At 37.7% G+C, this 22161-nt stretch overlaps 6 protein-coding genes across 6 annotated transcripts; 3 read left to right on the top strand and 3 right to left on the bottom strand.

Moving 5' to 3' along the window:
* Positions 1–872: 872 nt before the first annotated feature.
* PHYBLDRAFT_95741 (hypothetical protein) lies at positions 873–1025 on the bottom strand (the record flags this gene model as incomplete). Its single annotated transcript, XM_018443925.1, has 1 exon — positions 873–1025. A coding segment is annotated over one exon (153 nt), but the record flags the coding sequence as incomplete, so codon positions are not given.
* Positions 1026–2890: 1865 nt separating this feature from the next.
* PHYBLDRAFT_155347 (hypothetical protein) lies at positions 2891–6067 on the top strand (the record flags this gene model as incomplete). Its single annotated transcript, XM_018433396.1, has 11 exons — positions 2891–3007; positions 3105–3183; positions 3245–3451; positions 3568–4181; positions 4242–4727; positions 4828–4908; positions 4959–5234; positions 5290–5472; positions 5516–5633; positions 5694–5865; positions 5980–6067. 11 exons carry the CDS (start codon positions 2891–2893, stop codon positions 6065–6067), a joined length of 2421 nt encoding a protein of 806 aa, XP_018291840.1.
* A 663-nt stretch (positions 6068–6730) lies between these two features.
* PHYBLDRAFT_112411 (hypothetical protein) lies at positions 6731–9570 on the top strand (the record flags this gene model as incomplete). The annotated part of the gene is made up of 7 exons (XM_018428279.1): positions 6731–6778; positions 6899–6947; positions 7126–8336; positions 8450–8695; positions 8831–8935; positions 9003–9368; positions 9436–9570. Coding segments are annotated over 7 exons (2160 nt in total), but the record flags the coding sequence as incomplete, so codon positions are not given.
* Positions 9571–10789: 1219 nt separating this feature from the next.
* Positions 10790–13264, top strand: PHYBLDRAFT_145270 (hypothetical protein; the record flags this gene model as incomplete). Its single annotated transcript, XM_018431402.1, has 6 exons — positions 10790–11734; positions 11815–11985; positions 12075–12226; positions 12375–12499; positions 12673–12993; positions 13200–13264. 6 exons carry the CDS (start codon positions 10790–10792, stop codon positions 13262–13264), a joined length of 1779 nt encoding a protein of 592 aa, XP_018291838.1.
* Positions 13265–15175: 1911 nt separating this feature from the next.
* Positions 15176–17332, bottom strand: PHYBLDRAFT_168229 (hypothetical protein; the record flags this gene model as incomplete). The annotated part of the gene is made up of 3 exons (XM_018435822.1): positions 15176–15615; positions 15937–16975; positions 17207–17332. 3 exons carry the CDS (start codon positions 17330–17332, stop codon positions 15176–15178), a joined length of 1605 nt encoding a protein of 534 aa, XP_018291837.1.
* Positions 17333–19928: 2596 nt separating this feature from the next.
* PHYBLDRAFT_145268 (hypothetical protein) lies at positions 19929–20349 on the bottom strand (the record flags this gene model as incomplete). Its single annotated transcript, XM_018431401.1, has 3 exons — positions 19929–20107; positions 20190–20221; positions 20291–20349. The coding sequence occupies 3 exons, from the start codon at positions 20347–20349 to the stop codon at positions 19929–19931; spliced, it is 270 nt and encodes an 89-aa protein (XP_018291836.1).
* Positions 20350–22161: the final 1812 nt, after the last annotated feature.

Below are 22161 nucleotides of genomic sequence, written 5' to 3'. Positions count from 1 at the left end.
AATATAAAATAACTTTATTTGAAATATTAAATTTGGTTCAAAAGATTGTCAATATTAAAGGAGGCATACTAAGTGTACATAGACATGTGCGTAATTATAGTTTTATATAGATGTTGTGTAAGTGTGTAAGTGTGTAAGTGTGTAAGCGTGCAAGTGTGTAAGTGTGTAAGTGTAAGTGTGTAAGTGTGTGTAATAAATGTATAAATGTAGTAAGGCAAAAAGTAATATACAGCCAACTGTTGACTAGAGAAAAAGAGATAGACTGCAATTGAAAAGTTGGGAGACTAAAAGAAATAGTCGAATGAGAGTTATGAGCGCGCAATTCCAGTGGCTAAGAGAGCCTCATTTGTTGCCCTTCCAAATTCTCTACTACGCGAGGGTACAGGAGGTGGAGGAGATTTGTGTTTGGCTGACAATTTAAGTGCATCTGACAATGAACTCGAAGGCTTGGAAAGTTCTTGACTAGGCGCCATGGTAATCTCCGGCATATTATTATTATTATTATGATTGTTGTTATTATTAATATTATTATTGGTGTTGTTATTATTGTTATTATTATAGGGCACATTTGGGACTGATGAAATATCCACAGATCGTCTCAGAGAATCATTGGTATTAGTAGTAACACTATTGGCCACTTTGATGGTATGATCAGAAAGTATGTGAGGGTCCTTGGATATTGAACAAGGAGAGCTTGTGGCAACATCGACATGAGTGAGTGGTCCAGTACAATCTGTGGAGTCAGAGGAAATAGAAGGCTCGGAAACATTATTGATGACAGGTGGTTCATCGATATGTTTATCAAATGGATTTGCAACTGATGTGGTGTCATCAATTGACTTTGAGGGTACAAGTGGAGGGGTTTCACAAGTGGGTTCTGTATAATTGACAGGGAATATTCCGCGTCGCTGGTCGATTTCCCCTAACCACCACCCATCGTCTACTGCGTTAAGTACTCGTATGATATCTCCCGTACGTAACGTTAGTTCATCATCGTTTTCTCCGTTAAATGGATAAACGACTTTACGGAGTGCATCGGGTACTGCTAATTAAAAAAAAGAACAATAAATGATAATAATTTAGCTTGAGAAAGATAATTTCTGGTTTAATTATTACCTTGAGGGGCTGTAGAATGAAAAGAGGGAACAATAGATGCATTGTAAGCTTCTTCACCATCTGAACCCTCCAGGCTGGGTTGTTTATTCTGAGATTTAGCATCATGGAGTCCAGAAAAGCTGGATCCTTTAGAGATGTCGGACTCTTGGCCCCCATCGCTACTGCTGAGATAGGTGGCTGTTGATCTGTGTGACTTTGCGTACCCAGTGTGATCGTAGTTGGCGTAACCATCATCGGTTGGCATAGGCCAATCCTTACGGAGACTGTCGATAATTTCGAGAGATTTAAGGTGGTAAGAGTATTGGGCTTCGAGTAAGATACGGAGTTCACTACGATGGACCCCCTGATGAAAATATAATCCCAATTAATTTAGTAAATAGAATGAAAATGACTAGTGGCAATGTACCTCATAGTCTTCAATCTCCACCATCTTGTTGATCAAATTTTGTCTTGTCTCTTCATATTTCATTTTTGCGGCTTGATATTCATGCTCCCACTCCAACTTCTCTTTCTTTGCCTTGTTAACACGGGTTTGCTTGGCATCATGATCAAGTCTTCTAGATTCAAGTTTCTTCTTGAGCGAACTGTACTCTTTGAATAATCGAAGGCCTCCGTTAAGCATAGCAATGTAGCGATCCTTAAGAACATCAGAGAACTCAGTCTGAAATACAGATATTTGCTTCTCCGCCCCACCCATTTTTGCCATGACAGCACCTAAAATAGGAGATCAGCCCACCGGTCTCAAACGCTGACAATAACAACAATATGGCTATTATTGCTCTTACCAAGGTCTGAATATTCATCACGCTCAGAGCCACATCTAAAAAGAGTCTGTCCAAATGTCTCTAAAGCTGACATCTTTATCTTGTTGTCTTCTGGCGACACTTTTCTCTTAGACAAATACACGTGTGTTGACTTGGCGACATTATAGAGTATCTCGAACTCCGCCAGTCTTTTTTCTGTCTCCATTTGCATGCATTGGAAATCATCTGTCTGCAAGGTTGCTTTTGCAGCCCCAAGACGCTCTCCCGTCCACTAAAAATACAATCATAACACGTGTGAGTAAATGTACCATATACGCAATATGCTATCAATAGTTTCTAGTATGCAATCAAGTAAAAATAAAAATTGAGTTTTTACAAAGCTAGAACTAGAACTAGAACTAGAACTAGAACATATAAACAAATGTATACAAATATGACTGTATATGTATATAATTTCTCTTTTCAGGAGAAGAATACAGATAGAGTATAATAGGTGACATGCATATAAGAATGCACAGACACCTTTAGAAAACCAACCCAAAATGATAATAATCGCAAAGATCAAGGGTTTTATATACATATACTTATACATATATATATATATATGTGTGTGTGTATAGATGTATATAAATGTCTAAGTAAATACATAAAAAAAAACTATTTTCTCCTCACCTGCTTGAACTTTACAAAGCTTTTGATCATTTAACAGAGTCGATAAAGATGAACAAGTAACAAGAGGTAGGAGAAGCAATAAGCAATAGGCGATAAGTAAGAGGTAAGAATCAAGAAAAAATAAGAACAAGTACAAAAAACAGTAAAACAATTAAGTCGAACATTTTGCAATTTAAATTGGAACAAACCGTAAACGTCATAAGTCAGTCACGCCCATCATCTCATTAAGCTGTAAGACTTGGATCATACGTACCAAACAAGTTTCCTGCAACCAATATATAATATAATAAAAAAAAATATACTACCTTTCTAGTTTTCACTTGACCACTTTTCATAGTATGACTTCCCTATTCCGCTCAGAGGAGATGTCTCTCGTTCAGATGTACATTCCCTCTGAAGTAGCTCATTCATGCATAGCAGAACTAGGAGAGCTTGCAATGGTCCAGTTTATCGATGTAGGTATTGTCTCATTTAATACAAATAAGATGTACAGAATGTGACACTAAAATAAAAAGAAAAAAAAACTCAACATAACGTAAATGATACGCACAGCTTAATCCAGATCTGAATCCATTTCAAAGGCATTACGTAGCTCAAATCAGAAGACTCGATGCCATGGAGCGCCAATGTCGTTCGTAGCTTCTCCTTTATTATTCAAATATAGACTTGAATTGAAAATAAAGATCTCGTAGGTTTCCTTCAGACACAAATCGAACATGCCGGCATCACTATCCAAACCCTTAAAAACCCAGAATCTACACGTGCACGTTCTGCCCAGCAAGTCGATGACCTTGAAGAAACCCTCGGACGTCATGAGAGTCGGATGGTGGAGATGAATGTTTCGTACGAGTCTCTCCAACACCGCTTCCTGCAACTCACCGAACTCCGTCATGTCTTGGGTGAGTCCGAGACTTTCTTCAGACAGGCATGTTCGATTGGGCTATACTGTGACCGATGATTTTCTGACATGTGGCCAGAAATACCTTTTTTTTTAAAAAAAAATGTTTTTAGGCAGAGTCGAAGGATAGACGCCATGCTGTAGATACCCTCGACGACACTGCGCCTTTGCTAAACAGCACATCAGACATTTCATTGTTGGATATGAGCTCGATTTATCCAGGGCACGTGACTGGCGTAATTGAACGCTCTAAAGTAGCAACATTTGAACGTGTCTTGTGGCGTTCGCTGCGTGGCAATTTGCTGATGTATTCGGTCGAAATAGACGACGACCCGTCGAATGAGAGATCGACCGAGAAAAACGTGTTTGCAATTTTTGCGCATGGCTTGCAAGTTGTCAATAAAATCAGGAAAATATCCGAAGGTCTGGGTGGAACTTTGTACGATGTTGCCGATGAACCTGACAAGCGCAGAGACACAATTATCGATGTTGTCTCTCGCCTTGAAGATCTTTCTACTGTTCTTGTCAACACAGAGAACGCACGCCAAAGTGAACTCGTCAAGATCGCTAAACAACTTGCTGCGTGGACAACAATGGTGCGCAAAGAAAAGGCGACTTTTCATATCATGAATCTTTTAAGTTATGACCCAGATCGAAAATGCATGATAGCCGAGGGATGGTGTCCAACCAGTTATATCCATATAATTAAAACATCACTTCGTGAGACTGTCGTAAGCATTAAAAATAGCTTTTGTTTTATTTATGCAAATGCCTTCTAATATTTTCTATAGGCAGCCTCTGGTACAAATTTATCCTCAATTCTTACTCCAATATCTACTCATGCAGCACCACCAACATACCATCGCACCAATCGCCTCACTTCGGGATTCCAGTCAATTATCGATGCATATGGCATTGCACGTTATCGTGAGGTCAACCCTGGGTTATTTACCATTGTTACCTTCCCATTTTTGTTTGCAGTCATGTTCGGGGATATCGGACATGGTTTCTTGTTGTTTCTATTTGCCCTATACCTTGTGCTAAACGAAAAGAGGTTGTCATCCAACAAAGGCGAAATATTCTCTATGTTCTTTAGTGGTCGTTATATGATGTTGATGATGGGCATTTTCTCCATATTTACTGGTATTATCTACAACGATATATTTTCTCTTTCGCTTTCTCTCGGAAAGTCTGGGTTTGACTGGCCCAGACACAACGGTACTGGACCTATCGAGGCTCACACAAATGGACATGTCTATTCTTTTGGATTTGATCCTGTAATTATTACGTAGCATGATTTTTTTTATATATATGCATAATGATTGTTGCTTATTCCAAAGAAAACCTTATTAATTTTTTTTATTAATGCTTATGTAGGCCTGGCATGGATCAGAAAATTTCTTACTGTTTTCAAATTCATACAAGATGAAACAGGCTATTATTATTGGTGTCTTTCATGTAAGATATTTTGGAAATAATCGCAAGATTACCTCATACTGGTAATTTAGATGTCATTTGCCATTTGTCTCAATGTGTTCAACCACATTTACTTTGGAAAAAAAGAGTTTGTGTGGCTGGAATTCCTGCCTCAAATCCTGTTCATGGAATCTATCTTTGGATATCTTGTGTTCTGTATCATATACAAATGGAGTGTGAACTGGTGGGAAGTTGGTCAAGACGGCCAGCTTCTCCGAAATGCTCCACCAAATCTATTAAATATGTTGATCTACATGTTTTTGACACCAGGAACAGTTGATCCAAAAGAGCAATTGTTTCCAGGACAGGTTAATATTTGGCTTGTTTGTTTGTTTGTTTGTTTGTTTATTCAATTCTTTGTAGGGCCCTCTTCAAGCAGTGCTGATTGTGATTGCGTTGATATGTGTACCCTGGATGTGGTTTGCGAAACCATTTTATCTCAAAAAGCAGCACGAAAATCACAGATACAGAACGGTGGCTAATGATGAGGACGACCATAATTCAGCCGAGTTTGATCATGACATGACTGCAGAGACTGAAGAAGAGGTAATAGCGTTTAATAAAGAAGTTGAAGTGTAAATTTGGTTAGTTCGAATTTAGTGAGATGATGATTCATCAAACTATTCACACCATCGAATTCTGCCTTAACTGCATATCCAACACTGCGTCATATCTTCGCCTTTGGGCTTTATCTTTGGCTCATGCCCGTGAGTATACTCATAATCTTATGTTATGTTATGCATAAAAATATTAATGAATATTGATAGAATTATCGAGTGTGTTGTGGGACATGACACTCAAGATCTGGTTTAATCTGACGGGGTTCCCAGCCGTGGCTGGCTTGGTGATTGGTTTCTCAATGTGGTTTGTTTTGACAGTTGGTATTTTACTTGGCATGGAAGGTTTATCAGCATTTCTCCACGCCCTTCGTCTGCATTGGTAAGTTTAAAGGTTTATTTTAGTCTGGGCTGTGGGTGGATAGATAAATATATATATATATATATATATAAAGATTCGTCATAGAGATATGCCCTAACAAGTTATATACTTCAGGGTCGAGTTTGATGGTAAATTTTACATGGGAGATGGCTACATATTTGAGCCATTCTCGTTTAAAGCCCTAGTAGACAGTGAAGAATAAATAAAGTGTACATGTGTATATATGTGTGTACAAAAAATATAAATACACACAAAATACAAAGTTTGCCAAGTTCACTGACAATACCGAATTGTCTCGGAAGTCACGTGTATGTTCTGCAACAGAAAGTGAAATGACGATTGGCTTGTTTTTTCTCTCACCCTTTTCGTGTCGGCCTACTTCTTCTACCTTCTGCCCCTTCTTTTGTTATAATATTTTTTTTCTTGACTTGTTTTCTGGCTCTACACTGTGTTTTATACTTTTGCTAGTAGCCAGTTTCCCGTATGCCTGATACTAGATCTCCACTTTTAGCACGCGATCGCATCGATGACCCTGACAGACGGTCAGACACTAGCGGTGATGCCGTTTCGACAACTGACTATGGTAGTGGAGTATATCGCTACCCCGTCTATCTCCAACCAGGGCAGTTTACGTCGTTGGAAAAATTGATGTTTTTTGTCAGTTCAATACTCTTCATATTACTGTGTGTGTTTACAGGATTGTATGCACGCAGTAGCTATGATGATAGCCCAAAACTACCGCCTGCTCTTCCTGTTCCGCAACCTCCGTTGCCTCCGATTGACAATCACACCGAGGTGCGCGATAAATAAAATAAAAAAATCCAATTTATAAAACAGTAGCTTATGTGATTAATATCCACAGATAATCTGTCTCGAGCCACATTGTATTCTGTCTGCTGCAAGCATTCTCCAGGTAAAATAAATAAATAAACAAAAAAAGTTATACACAGAGAATTTGGGATTTTTTTGTAAAACGTAAAAGAGGTACATGCATTTGACTTCTAATCGCTTGGTGAATTTTGGTAACATATAGGACGTGAATCCCGACTTGGATCCGTGCGATGATTTTTATGCCTACACATGTAAGAAAATTTTCACACTTGTCTCTTCCTTTTTATTTCTCTGTATTTCATTAGTACTCTAGAGTGTTCAAGCTGGATGATTTTCTTAAGGAGAAAGGAGTGATATTCAAGAGAAATATATAAGCGGCTGGATAAATCAAACCCCTTAATAAAAAAAAACCCCGTATTCGGTTGATAGGCAGTAATTGGATCGACAATCATGTTTTGCCGGACGCCAAGTCCAAAGTGAGCGTTGAGAGTTTGGCAAAAGATCGTATCAAGCAACGCCTGAACCAGATCCTTAGTCACAGCAATCCCCTTGAAAAATCTCTCTCATCTTCGAGCTCTTTACCTAGACCAGATCGTATTGTGGACAGTCAGATATTCACCAAACTGACAGACTTTTATGGGGCTTGCATGGACGAAGATACATTGGACAAGCGGGGAATAAAACCTCTCTATGATCAATTTCGACACATTCAAGGACTCCTTCCAGCCAGCTACCTCAAGCAGGCCACACTGGATCCCCCTTTCGTTCAAAGCTTAACTGAAGCAATGAGTCATCTCGGAAAACAGCATATTTGGGCCCTATTTGAGATACGGGTAGTCCCAGATCCACACAACCCTGCCAAAACTGCCCTTTCACTCTGGCAGGGTGAAGTTGGCCTTCCTTCGCGGGATTATTACGATGACCCAGATGTATTTTCTACCTACACAAAGGTCGTAACTGAGCTTTTGGAGCTTGTCTTTCAAAAAGACACTACCGGAGAATTTGGCTGGAAATCATGGAGTCCAGTTGCGACGGCAAGACGTATTCTTGAATTCGAAAAGAAGCTAGCACAAGCCAAATACCATGATGACACCATCGCTGTTGGCACAAACAGGGACGGCCTTAATAATGGTATCATTTATGAACGCTGGTCACTTGAAAAGCTCCACGCTACTGCTCCCAATGTTAACTGGACGCTTTATGTTGAATCAATGCTACCAAGAGGCGTACCTATGCCTGATGATGTGCTTGTACCACTACCACGATTTATCACCAGTTTGTCAGAAGATGTTCTGGGCAGCACAAATTCGCGTACACTCCAAACTTATTTGGTTTGGCGCACATTATGGAAATATCTAGATACCCTTGGAGAAGAGTTTCTTGCTCCCCGGCGCAAACTAGAAGCCAAACTTAATGGCGTAGAAGCAAGAGCCAAGCCAGAGCGATGGGAGACCTGTCTATCTCATGTGGACAGTTCGATTGGCTTTCTAATGGGTCGCTATTTTGTGCTCAGCAGTCTGGATAGTACCTCAAAAACAGAAGCTGAAGGCTTGGCTTCTACTATTGTCACTGCATTTGTGGACAGTCTTCAGGGTCTCTCTTGGGTAGATGACAAGACTCGCAAGGAAATGATTTCAAAGGTGAGGAAGTTAAATAAAAATGTTAATAGAAGAGATAAATATTTAATTCTTACCCAAACATCTCTAACTATTTACCATGAATAACCTAATAACACACATATACACACACAAAGGTCCAATCGATGAATTATCAACTTGGTTATCCAAGCTCTTTTCCTGACACCCAGTCAGCGATTTCTCTTGCTGAATTCTATAGCTCTGTAAATGTAAAAAAAGATGACTTTTTTGGAAACGTTCAAAGTGCAAATGAATGGGCAGTGAAGCGGCAGTGGGCTCAACTTGGTAAACCAGTTCACAATGGTGTTTGGGATGTGAACCCGCAGGATGTTGATGCTACTTACAGTCGCAAAAAGAACAAGGTCGGTTTAACTTTCAGACTTTATATTAAAAACAAAAGAAACGAAAAGAAAAAGATACTTTATAAAATAGATGGACTGAACTGAACTGAACTGAACTGAACTGAACTGAACTGAACTGACGAACGTGATTAAAAGGCTATTGTTCCCGCCGGGATGTTGCAACCTCCATTCTATGACTCCCAGGGTCCAGACTATCTAAACTATGGATCATTGGGCTGGGTCATTGGCCAAACAATGCTCGTGAGTGAAAACTCTAATGACATATATGTAAATGTTGTGTGTACTCAATCCGGTATATGGTTTGTAGCATGGGTTTGATCTGACGGGTCGTCAATACAACAAGGAAGGAGCATTGGGTCAATGGTGGTCCAATCATTCCATGTCTGAGTTCAACAACAGGACACGTTGTTTTGTACAACAGTATTCAAATTTTACTCTCAAGGGACCACAAGAGGATATTCATCAGGTGGATGGTGAACGGACACTTGATAGCAATCTTGCTGACAACGGTGGTCTGGCAGAGGCATATTCAGCATGGAATACCCGTTTTTCTCAAGGGCGCAACAATGCACACTTACCCGGACTAGTCAACTGGAGTGTTGAGCAGCTGTTTTTTATCAACTTCTCGAGAATGAAGTGTAGCAAGAGTACACCCGAAAGCGATGTTCGAGAGGTATAGTACTTAATATCTTGATCCGGACAAAAGAGCACCCAAATTCTAATCTTTCTTTGTCTGACAGCTGCGTACAAGCGAATCTGCACCTGATCGATGGAGAGTTAATGGCCCATTAATCAATTCACGCGAATTTTCAAAAGCATTCCAATGTGCAGTCGGAACCCCCATGAATCCCCATGCAAAATGTGATATGTGGTAGCTTTATTTTATTTTGGTTTTTGGTTTATTTTTGTTTTGTTCAACAATAGCCATCTATACGTCTTGTTTTATTCTGCTGTACTAGAAACACAGGACCTATGTATCGAATTTTTCTTTCTTTCTTTCTTTTTGCCTTTGTTTGAGTTTATCAAAGTCTCGCTGATAGTCGATACACTTGTATACATATTGAAATCCTTACTATTATTATTACTTTTAATATATGAGATCTCTAATAGTCATATTAAAGACAATTCTGCTATCTATAAGTATCAAGTAAAAACCGAGAAATAGAGAGGGAGCAAACTGTAAAAGACTTATAAATTTTGTCAACAGCCATAAAATTTACCCCTTTGCCCAAAGTGTAAAAAAAAACTCAAGAATTATGCAAATATTACGCTTCTTGGTATATTATTGATGCGGTATTTTGTGTAATGGGTTTTTATTGCTGAATGAATTGTATTGACACCGGTAGCTTCCGGGTACGACCTTCCTTGGACGGTGGGAAAAGACTTAATATATAAATTTATATATATATGGATATCTCACCATATTTATTTATTTAATTTGAATCACCAAGAACTGATCAGCTATTATTATTGGCATTACTATTGACATTATTACCGTTAACAGTTGATGTGATATGACGGCATTATCAATGATCAAAAAAAAATGCAAAGGATACTTAGTAAGTAGCTTTATACAATACAATACAATACAATACAATACAATAGATTAGACTTAAAGCTAAACTATTTGTTACCGTAAAAAAATTCAACAAAAGAAAAAACGGAAATTGATTAAACAGAATATTTGGATAGTCTATACGTGCGGGGTCAAACACGCAACTTTTTACCCATTGCTACACGCAATAATATTGGTGCTGGCTGTAGCACATTCGATCTAGGTTTAGAAACAATCTAAACAGATAATCATAGTTTACCAAGTAAAAAAAAATTAAAAGCCTCGTTTAACAAAGGTTGGATCCACAGAGACAAGTGTCCTTCCTCATTAAGCGCCTATTCTGAATCGGATAGGATCACGTGGTACCACCGATAGTAGAAGGTAATCACTATAAGAACCATTCTTTTTTTTTATAAAAAAATATATATTGTCTATATATACAACGTAAAAGAAGTCTTGAAACAGAGTCACTGCTATTCTCATCAATTGCATATAATTTATTTTTTATTCCCTTTCTTCCAAAAGGCAATGAACCTACTATGAAGTTTGCTAAGCAGCTGGAAACCGAGTCTGAGGACATCCCGTCCGCCTGGCGTCCTTATTTAATTCAATATCGCACCCTCAAGAAGCTAGTCGCAAAAGTGGCGGACGAAATCGAGAATCGAGGCTTATCGGCTACTTTTTTAAGAGAAACCTTGTGCAAACCCAATCTGGATCAAGATGCCGATGACCATGCCAGTGTACCAAAGATCAACTATTATTTCACAGGAGAGCCCCCGAACGTACGCCCGTGTATCGAGTTTACCTATAATAGCCATTCGCCGAGAATCCACAAGCTTCTGACAAGATTGAAGGATAAAGACTTCATTTCGGATGACGAAAGCCAAGATGACAATGACCAAGAGACTTCTAATGGAAACAAGGCCGTTAAGATTAGCAAGCCGGCATCAAAGGCTGGCACTCCGGGACTTGAGTATAAGGGATCCCAAAACGATACAGACTTCTTCTCTCTCTCTCGAAGAGTTAGCAATCCATCCATTCGACCGGAAATTGAATACAAAGGAACCCAAAACGACACAGACTTCTTTTCGATTTCTCGCCGAGGAAGTCACTCATCGGTCACAATAGACGACGACAACCGGTTGAGCAGGAGAGAAAGTGATACGGTTATTCTGATCAAAGAACTTATGAACCTGGCTGTCCATGATCAGGAAAGGCAGCACATGATGCATGCAATTGCAGAAGAGGGGCTAAATATCAAGGAGACCCAGAACACTGGCGAACCTGATGAAATAATGGACTGCGACGAAGAGATTAGCACTGACGACCCTCACATGAAGACACTTGTATTGGAGCTCGAACAAGATGATGAGTTTTTTTATACTCTTATGATGGAAATGGATCTAGCGTCCAAATTGCAAGCTACAACCTCGGATAAGTTCAAGCTTGATATTGACGGATTAGAGTCGCAGATGGCCAAGGTGGTAAGTAAGAATAAAAGGTTAAAGATTGAAGGAGGAGGAGGAGGGGAACCAATTGAGTTTTGATTCTAAAGTAAAGTTAGGCTGCACCCAGTGAAAAAGACGATATGTACACATGGCGTGCAATCTTCAATATTTACATGGATGCCCAAATATTCAAAGGAAAAATAGAGTCTGATAGGACAATGAGATCTGTCCAGAAATCCAAACAACAAATGACCTGGTTTATGAACCAAATAGAATCAAAACGTTTGGTAATACATTCATACTTATATATCTATTGATTTATTTAGGCGCATAAAAAATATATTTGAATATGTGCTAACACTCACATAATTACTAGGCTACCAAACTTAAGAGCAAGTCGTCAAAAATAGCATTTGAACAGTTTATTGGTGTCAATACTGCTCTCATTACAATGAAGCACTATCAAGCCTTAAATCATACTGCAATGACTAAAATTCTCAAGAAGCATGACAAGCGAAGTGGACTCACGTAAGTATGTATATGTATTTATGTATATATATGTATGCATCTGTATTTATTAGTGTTTTAAAGAAGAAGAAGATAAGAGGAAACTGCTATTGATTCTAATTCTAATCCTAACTCTAATTTTGGTTGTGCTTCTGCTTCTTTGACCCAGTGCAAGCCAAAATTTCCCGGAAATTGCAAAGGTCAAGAAATTCTTTGATCAAAAGATGGCACATATCCTTTGTGCCTTGTTAACTGAGAAACTAATCTCTATTATCCTTCAACCCGAAGATTTCTGTAAGTCTTTGTAAATTAATTTTCTAATATATATATGTATCTTAAATAACAATAAAAATAGTAGTAGTAGTAGTAGTAGTAGTAGTACTACTACTACTACTAATATCAATATCAATATTAATATTAATTTCTCACAAAATTACCATGATCTTTGTACTCCCTATTTATTTTAGCTTGTCCTGTGTGCATGTGGGTAGCATGGCGACCTATTAGGCTGGTGTGCGGTCATGTATTCTGTGTTCGATGCCTGATTAAGCAACAAAGGGCTCATATGGATAGCTGCCCTGTGTGTCGACATCCTACTGCAGTAAAGCTTGCCAGTGCGATTGATCTGGACCTGCCTCGTCAGAACCTTTTGAAGCAGTATTTCCCAAAGGAGATCAAACAGAAGCGGCGAGAGAATGAGCGTGAGCAGGCAATTGAGGATGTCCAGGCCATGACAGGACGCATCTATACAGAAGAACAATTGATGCAGATGCAAAGGCACCCAAATGGTAAATGTAGCATAATGTAAATAGACTTTTACGTATCTTGTACATACGTACGTGCGTGTGTATATGTATGTATGTATGTATGTAAGTATGTACGTGTGTGCGTACGTGTGTGCGTACGTGCATGTGTGCATGCTTGAGTGCAAAATAAATGCATGCATTGCTTTATATGCAAAGCAGTATACTTTAAAATTTGATTAAATGCAAAGTGCTCTTGCCTCCGTTGTCACTATTGGTTGCCTTGCAAAGCATTCAGATGGGTTGCGATAAATAAATTACACTACTCCTTTTTTTTCTATTTGACGTGCATATCCTTCTTTCTGCTCTAATCAAAAGGAGAGTATAGATTAGAAAGTATAAGGGGGCAAAGGGAGAAAGAAATATATATATAGAGAGAGAGAGATAATTGAAATTTTGGGGGGAATAGGATAGTGGGTTGATTAGTAGGTATGGGAATTGTCGAGTGATATTAGTAAAAATGAGAAGTCAGTATATATATATATATTAAAGATAGAGGTTTTATTTTTAATGTTAATATTACAAAATTGTACCTTTTTATACTTGTTTCTATTGGAACAAGTTAAATTCATTTACATTAGACTGGTATGTTCCTTAAGCAGATTTCCACATTTGTCAAGGTTATTTTTGGTGTACATACTTCATGTCCCCACAAACTAATATGATCATTATGATGATATCCTACAGCATCAATACGATCTAGTATATGCTTTAATGTATGAAATATTCTGGTTGTTACTCTTTAGAGAGTAATTAATGGTCTAAAGAGAGATAGAGAGAGAGAGAGAATTGAAATTATTTAGAAGTGATCTTCCTTTATTCCAAGACCTTCTTTTTTAACTAATGTGGATTTATGTAGTGTAAACTATACATAAACCATAAATCCACGTTTATCAGACTATTAGCTAGACTTGTGTCAAGGTTAGTAACTGCAATAAGCTTAATAAGATTTGGCACCTTTCAACTGAATCTTGTACGTCTAGCTACAGCTAACTGGTCTTTAAGAACAAGATGGAAGAATGGTTATAGTAATAATAATAGTGGTATATTGTGTCCTAGTGCCTAATATGTGTATTACAGGGTTGACAGAGTCCATAGTCTTAAGCTCGAAAGCTTAAATGTCAATTATGTAGAGTCATGTACTCAAATTCTCATCAAAGAGATCTGCAAACCTTGTAAGGGTGTAGAATGAAATGGAGCTAATGCTGTGTACAAAGTTAATGGATACAAACAATAGTAATAGTAATAATAAAAATAAAAACAATGCACACATACATAAATACATACATACGCACATACGCACATACATACATACATAAGCACATACATACATACATTCGTGTGTGCGTGGGGTGGGTGTACATATTATATAGTCAATACAGGACCAAAGAAAATAATAATAATAATAATAATAATAATACACGCCGAATAGATTCATACATACTAAGCTGTCCAGTATAATAGTTTTTTTTTTAAAAAAAAAAAAAAGTTGATCATCTTTAGTATAAGATAGTAGATTTTTACATATATGGCTACGTAAATAAGAGAGTTGGAGAGTTGGAGTGAGAATGAGAATGAGAATGAGAATGAAAAACTAGAAAATAGAGGCACCATGTTTCCAACATATGTAAAATGTAAAATAGAATAAAATAGAGTAGAATAAAGTAGAATAGAATAGAATATAATAAAAGGAAAAGCATAAAGGCCCGCTTGCTAATGACAAATGATCAAAATATAACAGAAGAATAAAGTAAAGAAAAAGGAAGAACAAGAAGTTAGACGCAATAGCGCTTGGTCATACGAAAGAATTAGGATTGAGAAATGAAAGAGATATTTGGCTATAGAAAAAAAAACAATAATATGAAAAATAGAAACAAGCAAAAGAGAGATAGTTAAATAGATAAATAGATAGATAGTTAAATAGTTAAATAGATAGATAGTTAAATAGATAGATAGACAGATAGTTAAATAGGTAGGTAGATAGGTAGATAGGTAAGGTAGTTAAATATATAGGTAGAGGTATAGAGGTATAAATGTATAGTTTAAGTAGTTATAAAGTATGGATTTTGATATAGTTATCGTTATTGTTGCGGTCATTGTTACTGCTGCTCGTTTTTTTCTTCTTCTTTTTCTCTTTCCTTCTTTTTTTCTTCTTCTTCTTCTTCTTTCAAGACCACTGCTGAGAGGCAGGAGTGGCTACCACAATAGGTGATGCCTGTTGATCTTCATTATTAGCACGGATCATAGGCAGTGTGGTAAATCCTTGAGGGTAGCCACGCTGGACTCTCTGGTCATACTCGTGCTCCTGCTGCCTCATAATGGCCCGCTGCTGTTCCTGCAGTACTGCTGATTCAACATCGTTCTTGACAGCGTAGTATCCAAACACCGGTGTTCTGTGCTCATGAGGGTGGGTGTGCTCGTGGCGATCAGGAACAAGGTTGTGGTGCACTTTGGCGGTCTGATGTGGTTGCGGTGTACTGTGCATGGACCCAAAAATATTGCTCGAACTTGGGGGAGGAGCCATTATACTGGCACCATCAAAGTTGAACGGCATATCAGGGGGCGAAGAGAAAGATGTGGCTGACATGCTATAAGGAGAAAAAGAAGCTTGCAGATTATATGCAGATACATTGGGCATAGCATAGTTGGAAGAAGTAGCCTGCTGCTGCTGCTGTTGTTGCTGCTGTTGTTGCTGCTGCTGCTGCTGCTGTTGCTGTTGTTGCTGCTGCTGCTGTTGCTGTTGCTGTTGTTGCTGTTGTTGCTGCTGTTGTTGCTGTTGTTGCTGCTGTTGTTGTTGTTGATGTTGTTGTTGCTGTTGATGTTGCTGCTGCTGCTGTTGTGGAGACGCACGATGGCATAGAGAGTGTGTCATAAATGGTGTGTCATGAACAGAAGGTGATGTGTGGGGGTGGTGAGAGGTTGACATACTGCGTTGTTGTGGCATGTCGATCCTGTGACGTGAAAAGGCCATATTTGAAGTCGAGGATGAGGAGGATGTTGGAGAGGTAAGGGCAAAGAATGAAGCGGCAGATGGTCCATTGAATGCTGTTGGCGGTCCATTCTGAGGGCTATGGCTCTCAAGACCAGTTGGAGAGTCCGCCATTGTCCGACGACTGCCTTGGGATGATGAATCAGAGGGTGAACGAAGGGGCTGCGAACGTACAAAGAGCGTATAACTCGGGACAGTGACAACCTGAGTTCCCTTGGGGGACTCGTTTGATCTAAAGTTGGACTTGCGACGCTTGGCTGCGGGTGTTCCCGAGCAATGGTCCTCGAGATCACTGTTGGATGACATGCCGATTGAGGCCGATGGATCGGCAATCGAGAGGGAGTCTCCAGTGGAATTTCCCACCAATCGGTGTGGCTGTAATGAGCGTTCTCCACTCATGTCGCTTTGGATTTGGTTCTGCTGCATATCCACAAGTGACTCGATGGCCTCGGGGGTGAGGCGCGTCAGCTGGCAGAAGTTGTCGAACATCCGAACCAAGTCATTTTCTACACATATTGCCCATCCTTCGTTGCCCGCCACTACCGAACAGAGCCTGGCAGACAGTAACAGTAGGCGCTGTGAGCGGTCGACGACTCCACGCTGCCTAATTCGTTTGCGCTCCTCGGTCAGTCGATTATAGAACCGCCGCTCGTTCCATGTAATGTCAGGGAAGTTTTGCTTGACAGCCTCGCGTATCTCGTGCGTCTGTAGTCTCTGCTGTGCAAGACGAATGATCATGTCGCTCACCTCAGGTGGCCAGGCCTTAACCATCTCGTCTGGAGACATCATCTCGTGGTTGTGCTCAAGTGCAGTAGCAGTTAGCGACTTCCGGAATTCCCATTGCTCCTGTTCGTTCTCAGAAAGTACAATTCTCCATTTGCAATCACACCTTTTTGAGGGTCGTTTTCTTTGTGGAGAAGGTTTGGGGTTCCGCTGAGAATCTGGCAGGCCTTCGCGAGAACAATAGACGTATATGTTCTAGATGATGATAACAGAATTATTTAAAGGTTATGAGTCTTTGTTTTTTTTGGGGTTTGTGGGTTTGTGTATATTAGGCACCGGAAAGAGAATTCAATAATGATAAATAATAATAATAATAATAATAATAAGAAACACGCTCAGACCCGCTCAGCTAAAGAAATGTAGAAGATCATTTCGATTTGGACGGAGTGTGTGGACATAGACAATGCAATTGAATATTAGACATACTTTATTAGCACTAGCTTCTTGCTTGATCGTAAATCCATATTCGGCACATACATCGCGGCAGTATTCAATTGCTGAGACGCTATCCGCAAAGCCTTTTTTGAGCAAGCGTTGATAAAGAGGGTCCATCTTAAAGGAAGGTGAGTCTGGGAAATAATTCGAGTATAATAGAGTTTAAGACCTACAGATACACGAGAGGCCTCGTTCGGTCCATTGATTGATTCGTTGGGTTCAGATTTTGTCATACTTCTTTTTTTTCTTTAGGAGTGAGAGAAAGAAAGAAAGAAAGAAAGAAAGGTAAAGAAGTAAGAGGTAAAGAGGTAGAGAGGTAGAGAGAAAGAATGAAGGAAATGAAGAAGGAAATAGAGAGAGAGAGAAAGAGAAAGAAAGAAAGAAAGAAAGAAAGAAAGAAAGAGAGGTATTGAGGTTGAGGTTGAGGTTGAGGTTGAGGTTGAGGTTTGTGTGGGTGTGGGTGAGTGTGTGGGTGAGTGTGTGGATGAGTGTGTGGGTGCAAGTTTGAGTATTATTATTTAATGTTATTATTAATATTAATATTATTATTAATAATAATATTGTTGTTATTATTATTATTACTATTACTATTACTATTTTATTTTATTTTATTGTTTTTTTTTGGTGTGGTTTTGAATGTGGATCGAGGTCAGATTTAGGATGTTAATGTCTTGAGATGAACATTCAGATCTCGCGATCGTCAATAATATTAGCAGAGCACGTTTAAGGGTCCGTGGTCGGGATGCGTGACTAAGAAGTTCAAGACGAAGAAGTTGAGAGGTGTCCTTGGTAGGCTTAATAAAGGAGACGGAACCGGTTAAAAGAACGGTTCAAGATTAATAGAGTAGATATAAAGGTTAGGGGAGATGCTAGGGATAGAAGATCTCCTACACACTAGTTCTTTCTGCATAGACAGCCAAGAAAACGAAGAGAAAGCACAGATGTTCACCGAGAAATTGATTTTTGATAAGGAGACAAAAAATGCACATTAAGTATTTTAGAAATGCAAGCCCAAAACGAGGTGCCTCAATAGGAACACGCGATGAGCAGGGAGTAAAACAGCCAGAAGCGTAAAAAAGAAAAAAGAAAAGTGCAAACAGGAGGGGCTGTAGGAAGGATTGATGGACAGATTTGGGGGTTTGAAGAGATGCATTAGATAAATAGGGTAACAAAGTGGGGAAGGAGGGACGGGCATGGAAAATGAAGACCGAATTGGCGCTGGATTTTACTCAATTAAAAAACAACAGGATCGATGGGCAAAAGAATATTGAAAAATCAAATAGGGTATATTCAGCCATCTTATCTTAATATACTTTATTAAATAAAATTAATATAATACAATACAATACACTGTAATATTATGGTGCTTATTCAACAATTGCTACAGATCGATTTGATATAGTGTATATATAATAATCAGTTATGTTGGCATTTGAAACCAGACCAGTGCCAAAGAGAGCCATCTTGCTGCTTGTGATACCATTGCTACTCTCCGATCTTCACCTCCTTAACAACCTGCCCTTAATGAACTCTATCTACACCTAGTATTTCTTACTTTACTTTACTTTTATATATATATATATATATATATATCAAACTTTCTATATGCTGTAGCCCAACAAGATAGATAGTACAATGTAATATATATAGAGAGAGAGGTTGATCATTCTCATTAGAAATCAGAGTTTGGGAAGAAATGTCCTTTTTTATTATTAGTATTATTATTACTATAATTCTATTTTAATATTCTCATGGTTTAGTCTTAAAATCACTGTTTAATTTAATGGAATTACCTTGGCCAAGCATCCGGATTATCTTCAATTCAGAACAAGTTTGCCGGCATTCTACGGCAATAATATAGTATCATTTGACAGAGCAATTGTCTAACAATAATGATAATGATAATGAAATCTAAATCTAAATCCAAGTCTAATTTATGTATTATACATCACCATTACAAAGAACAAAAAACAAATTATGAAATAATGGCAATAGTAATAAGTAATAAGTAATAAGCAATAAGTAATAAGTAATAATCCCGCGTTCAGCGATAATAAAGGAGAATAATAGATTCTGACCTCCCCGTCGAAAGGAAGAAAGAAAGAAAGCGAAAATGACCCCTTTTTGTCTCCAGTCCAACTCGCAGCGTCATAGCTTAAAGAGATCCCGACTCGTTCGTGACATTGCCGTGCAGTAAAATACCATGAATGTATTACACACGCACTCTCTCTCTCTCCTATATTATTACCATTCTCTCGATTCATTCCCCCTTTTCCACATTCGATGCGCGCGTTAATGCAACAACCCTTATGAATTCAACCCCCTCTCTCTCCCCCTCTTTCTCCCCTTGTATTTCCCTCTCTCTCTCTCTCTTTTATATATATATATATATATATTTCTTTATTTTCTCCCTCTTTTCCTCTTTTTTTTTCCCCCCAAAAAATACACAAACACGCACACTATATATCTATACATACAATAGAAGTACACTGTAAATACACCCCTTTCTTTCGTACCCCCATCTCTATCTCTATCTCTATCTCTCTTGCAATCAGCCCCTTTTATGGCTGAGAACAATAGAAGGCCCGTCACATACATGAATGATCCAATGCTATTCCTCAATGACGCTTAGCTTATAAGGAGTATTGTAATTATTACAAAACCAAAAATTATAGTAGTAGTAGTATTATTATTATTATTATTATTATTTTCTTTAACGAGGTGGTTCTGGCCCAGATTTGCTTTGTGCCATGGCTGGATTGACAGCCCCACCAGTCGCACCAAATACAGCTGTCGAGGTCAAGGAATTGTTGATATACTTTTGTAACATTTGATTCTCGGTCAATAGAGAATGATGTTCATTCTTGGCCGAGTCTACTCTTGCGATCAGTCCTGTATTACAACCCAACAATAACAAAAAAAAACAAAGACAATGAATTATTATTTATTAAACTATTAATATAACCAAACTCACCACGTAATTGAGACTGAAGCTGGATGACATTACTGAACATAAATGTCAACAATTGTAATCATAAGGCAATTTTCTTTTTCTTTTTCTTTTTCTTGGCTTACTTTACTAGTGCATCTCTTCCTTCATCTATTTCAGCATCATCATGTTCTGGTTGATTCATTACAATTGCAATTACAATCAAGGAAATTTACTATTGATATATGTGCAGCAGTAGTACTAATATATATATATATCATTCAACAAAGTAAAGCATATCATCTGGATAATTAATGGCTGATTAAGAAAACGATAGACGACAAGTCACAGTTACAATAATGATAATACAGGTATTATGTTTCAATGTTTCAAAATAGATGGTTACACGATTGTTCCTTTTTTATAAGCATATATAATGCTTGGTATTTTAAACACAGTAAACATTATGCTCAACAATGGCTTTAAGCATGTAAAGCTGTATTTGAATTTCCAAATTAATGCATTTCTCGAGAATGTCTATTAACACCACGTTAATTTTATTACCCAACTATAAACCATCCCACATACATTGTCTTTTTTTTTAAAAAAAAAAAAGACAAAGAGAAGGCCTTATTCTAAGGATAGCAAAGAACATTCAATTAAAGACTATTCTAAGCTACCTTTTTCAATTATATACTTCTATAAATGTGTGTGTGTATAATAAGAATAAGAATAAGAATAAGAATAAGAATAAGAATAAAAAATAAGAATCATTCTTTATGTTATATAATCATTTTGGTTCTGCAGATAAAATGAAATTTATCCTTGAAAATTAAATGTATTACTACTATTGTCAATAATATCTATGGCAGCGCTGTATAGGTGTGTATAAATACAACTAATAATGCTATACATATTTGTATGTGTATGTATGTATATAGCCCCGAAATCCCCAAGTCAATATTTCGGTGGACGTGGCGAATGGCCTGTGCAGAGATAAGGTCATGAACTTGATCAGATTCTTTTGTTTCTTTCTTTTGAGTTATTGTATACACCCACACGTACATATACGCACATAAATATATGTATATATCTGTGTGTATGAGTGAGGGTGAGGGTGAGGGTGTGGATATGGGCCGAGAGTCCTGAAACCTGTTCAACCCCCAATTGACCCCTCGTCCTTTCTTTAAGGATAGAATGTATATCGACCTTTGCATGAAATATTAATTTGATCACCTTTCTTCTTATTCTTCTTCTTCTTTATACTTTTAAACTTCAATAATATTCTTGACTGTCAACAATTTGTCCTTAGTTCTTAGTTCTTAGCTTGCTTGCTTGCTTATTTATTTATCTATCTATTTCTGTACCTATGTATTTGTTTGTTAACTTTTTAGAGATATTAATGTTAGATAAAAAAAATCATACAATGTGGAATGGTGTGATTTACAGGGGGTCTAGGTGGGGGGGGGGGGGGTTGTTAAAGAATGTAAATGTAAAAGATACTTCATATCAATATCAATATCAATATCAGTATCAGTATCAATATACAAGATTTTAAGTTGAATTGAGTTTGACAAGATTTGACAAGCTTTTCCTATGTTTGTACAATGTTAATTTTAATCTGAATACGGAATAAATTTGTTTCCTGTGATCAACTTACCTCGACCTTGCTTTTGCTTTTATTTGCTTATTAATCTTTAAACAAATATATACCAAATAGTTGATATTTCTTTTATCTATCTATTCATTTCAAAAGATTCTTATCCTCAAGAAATATAGTTCAAAATATCAAACTTTTGTTTTTTTTTGTATTATTATTATTATTATTCAGACACATTTTTTTTGGAGGTCTATAATACAAAATATACATATTTATGTCAAATTACTGCTTGAATAATTAATAATTAAAATAATTAAATCTACGAGGTGTATTGGTATATTTTACTTGACTAATTCATAAATAAATTATCTGTGCCCAAGTTTAGAATTACTGTTTTTTTTTAACAAAAATATAGAA

This window comes from Phycomyces blakesleeanus (genome assembly GCF_001638985.1).
Source record: "Phycomyces blakesleeanus NRRL 1555(-) unplaced genomic scaffold PHYBLscaffold_10, whole genome shotgun sequence".
In the NCBI taxonomy this organism is placed as follows: Eukaryota; Fungi; Mucoromycota; class Mucoromycetes; order Mucorales; family Phycomycetaceae; genus Phycomyces; species Phycomyces blakesleeanus.
This window is presented reverse-complemented; position numbering and strand designations above follow the sequence as displayed.